The sequence below is a fragment of the Austrofundulus limnaeus genome, unplaced genomic scaffold (genome assembly GCF_001266775.1).
Source record: "Austrofundulus limnaeus strain Quisiro unplaced genomic scaffold, Austrofundulus_limnaeus-1.0 Scaffold0, whole genome shotgun sequence".
In the NCBI taxonomy this organism is placed as follows: Eukaryota; Metazoa; Chordata; class Actinopteri; order Cyprinodontiformes; family Rivulidae; genus Austrofundulus; species Austrofundulus limnaeus.
In genome coordinates this window covers 9,352,254-9,355,703 of record NW_013952402.1, presented here as the reverse complement: position 1 = coordinate 9,355,703, position 3,450 = coordinate 9,352,254, and the positions used below count along the sequence as shown (strand labels likewise).

Here is a 3,450-nt window from a genome sequence, read left to right as displayed (position 1 = left end):
ACAGTCACACGTGACCAGTTTGACAGAAGGGAACCGTTTCGTGCAGACACGCTTTATCCTTCCGCCAGAATCACACGAGAGCAACGTTATTTTTACTTTTTAAATAACCACAAATATGACTGGGTGGTTAACCGCGTCTAACATTAATAGTTGAACTCCTGTTTGTTCATTCTGACTTCGCTGGTTTTAGTTAATCGCYGGAACTATATACAGTAACGGCGGAGGAATATCTGTTGTAAAATCCCAGCCTGCTCTAGCTTCTTTTTTTCCTTCGGTTGGAGGCCATGACGGGAGCCTGGGAGTTCAGCTGGAGCCCGAAAAGAAGATGATTCCCCGGGACGAAACTGTCAAATCAGCCCGTGCAGACGTCTGATCTTTGTCTAATCTATATACAGCCTGGGTGGAGTCTGTCACTTTTTTGTTGTTACTTTTTAATTCGTTTCAAATGTGTTCTTGGCGATCAGTCGATGGCAATGTTGAATTGTTAGGAGGTTTTTGGATCGAAAAAGGAGGCTAGCACGGCTAATGCTACGTCTTATTAGAGACTGGGTTCTGGAGAGCCGGTGAGTTCTCGCCAACCAACCCTTTCGCTGTCAGTTGCGACAGCCGTCTTCGAGCCACCGCTTCGTCCGACATCGTGAAAGCCGCTCGGAAGGGTCGCTGCATGTATTTTATTCGGGGGAGTTCTTGGCGAAACGAGTCGCAGGATTGGGGAAAGTCGGGCCTGCGCGGAGGAGGAGCGGAGCAAGGCCCGTCTTTATGATCCAGAGAAAGCCTTTTCTAATCCTACATCCACCGACAGCCACTGGCTAGCTCTGCGGGCTAGCACGCGTCTCTGCGAGGGACCTGCAAAAGACTACGAAACACTTCTGGGAAAGAGAGGGGAGGAGAGAAAAAAAAAACTCATTCGTTTTCATCGCTTATCCCATATGGCTACAATGACTGCGAAAATAAAGGAAATTGTCAGTCGGAACAAAAGGAGGTACCAGGAGGATGGTTTCGACTTGGACTTAACATGTATCCTTTCCTTGTGGTTTGTGTTCTCTCTCTCTCTTTTTTTTTTTTTTAAATTGGACCAGCTTTTCATGTCGTGGTTTCATCGATCAGTCAGTGGAGCTTGATCCAGAAATGTCAGCGGAGGAACGTGAGGTTGGTCGGCGTGTTTGAAAGATGGTGGATCTGTCAAAGCAGCAGGCAGAAATGTCACAGCAACAGTGCTAACAGATACGTAAAAGTGGACACTAGGTGCATGTGATTCACCATGGACTGGTCATTTAACTTGCACACTAACCATCCCGTAGTAAACTATAATGAAATTATTCGTGGTATGTTTAAAAGGAAAGCCTCCAAAATCAGACTGTGTCCAATTATAGCCACAAATTGGGAGGTTGAGTGATTTCATTAAACCCTTTTATTTAAAAAAAAGGTATGACTAAATGTATAACTTGACAGACAAGTAAGATCTGCCATTTCAGGTCACTGCAATTGGTTGTGGTTGACCTGGTTCATAGTTTTATATTCCTGAGACTAAAGCTGGAGACTYGTGCTTATTTAGCTGGTGATAAACTAGATCAGCAACTGATGTGGTGTTCAGTGGCCAACTGAATGCATAATTTAATGWGTGACAGGGCTGAGGGCAGGTCATGGTGGGTGGAGTTGGGGTGAACTCCTGACTTGGTGTCAGGATGCCAACACACACTTTTGACTCCTGTGATTTAAAAAAAAAAAGGGTTCTCTGGTGGTCAATTAGTAGCTGAGCCAGTTTGGGTTKAAATAATGTGCTTTTTAAAGTTTTTTTGTAAATGATTATGTAAATTAAATTTATTTCTTACATTTTGGTTTATTTTCACAGTAAAAGATGAATATTTGGGTTAGCTTAAAGGCATTTTCTAGGTCATTTTTGACCAAATTTTAAATCTGAAACTAAAACTAAATGGGGAAGTGTTCAGCAGATTAATCACATGCAGCCATTCAAGCTGCATGCAACTTACAATAATAATAATAATAATAATAATAATAATAACACAGATTGCTTTAGGTACTGTTAACTGGAGATAAACGTTTTCCGCTCTGTCTATATGTAGATTCTACCTTCAGCTGTGATCTGCATGTGTGTGATTGTACATCACAGTAATGGGTCAGAGGATTTTTCACCTGGGTTTTAAAATGTGGTAAATCTAAAGTTATGTTTGATTATTATTATTATTATTATTATTATTATTTTGATAGCAGGATTCTGGTGCACCTCCTCACCTTCATGCAGGTGTGAAAGGCTCCACTTAAAAGGGACGTCTGCCTTCGGCTTGAGGTCTTCTCCTGATTAGACACGGGGCCCTTTTTCAAACTCACTGGTTTTTATCATTTTTGGCACGGTGTCTAAAAACAATACGGTCTCTCTTGCAGTTATGTAATGCAGCATCACGGTTCTGGGAATTGCCCTTAAAATAGAGTAACCAGTGATCTTGTAACAGTGTCTCTGCTCTTGCCCTTGCTCTCCCTTACCCTCTCAACCCACCACCTCTCCAGTCCAGTTTTTATTTTCCTCTTTTTCTTACTACTCCCCACTCTTTAGTTCTCCCTCCCTCAGATTGCCCCCTCTTTCCTGTGCTCTCCTCCTTTCCTGTCCTCCCCACCTCCTCCTCACTTAGCTCTTTGCTGGTTCCAGCTCTCTTCCACCTCCCCTCCATTTTTTTTAACTCAAACTTTTGGGTTTAGTGTAGGCAGAGAGCTCAGGCAAAGATTGCTGTATAGAAAAGACATGCCCAAAGCAGCTTAGTCTGTTCCCCACCTTACTGGAGCTTCTGTCAGGGGTCCGGCATGCATCTTTTTCCCAGCTGCAGAGCTGAAGCTCTCCAAGGGAGTTTTTCTGATTTTCTTTTTGAACACTAAAGGTTAAAGTATTGCTCAAATAGTTGCGTTTGGTTCTTAATTAGGTCGTTAATGTTTAAGATTATGRCACACTAGACACCTTTGGTTGAGATTTATGGAAGTAGCTTGCTATCATGGATTTGCTGTAGCAGGGTTCCTGCAGGTCCTTTAAAAAGTCTTAAAAGGCATTGAATTTGTCAATCCAAAATAAGGCCTTAATTAGCCTTAAAAATGTCTTAAATAAATCTTTCATAGGTCTTCAAAATGTTAACACGTACGTAGGATGACTACTTTGTCTCAAAAATTACAATAATTGGTAACATTTTTTTAAATACTTGACCGAATGCCTCTTAAAGCTCATTTTGTTTTAAAATAAATATTTGGCTAAAATGTTGCCAACTGGGTTTTTTTCCATTTGTGTTTATTGCGAAGTTGGTCTTAAATTTAATTTCAAGTGGCATTTATTAGGTCTTAAAAAGTCTTAAATTTGACTTGAACCCTGTGTAGGGCGTTTTGAATTCATCCACTACTTGCAACATTAGGGGATTTTGATATTTGCTTTCACTTAGTGTATATATATAT

General features: G+C 41.2%; 1 protein-coding gene across 2 annotated transcripts in view; it reads left to right on the top strand.

Moving 5' to 3' along the window:
• The first annotated feature begins 261 nt into the window (after window positions 1-261).
• Window positions 262-3,450, top strand: part of ptena (phosphatase and tensin homolog A) — a 14,288-nt gene continuing 11,099 nt past the window's right edge. The window contains exon 1 of one of the 2 annotated variants that reach the window (XM_014002308.1): window positions 262-1,017. In XM_014002308.1, coding sequence (XP_013857762.1) covers window positions 930-1,017 — 88 coding nt within the window. In that variant the 5' untranslated portion in view covers window positions 262-929. The remainder of the gene's footprint in view (window positions 1,018-3,450) is intronic. The other variant, XM_014002317.1, reaches the window with a different exon arrangement.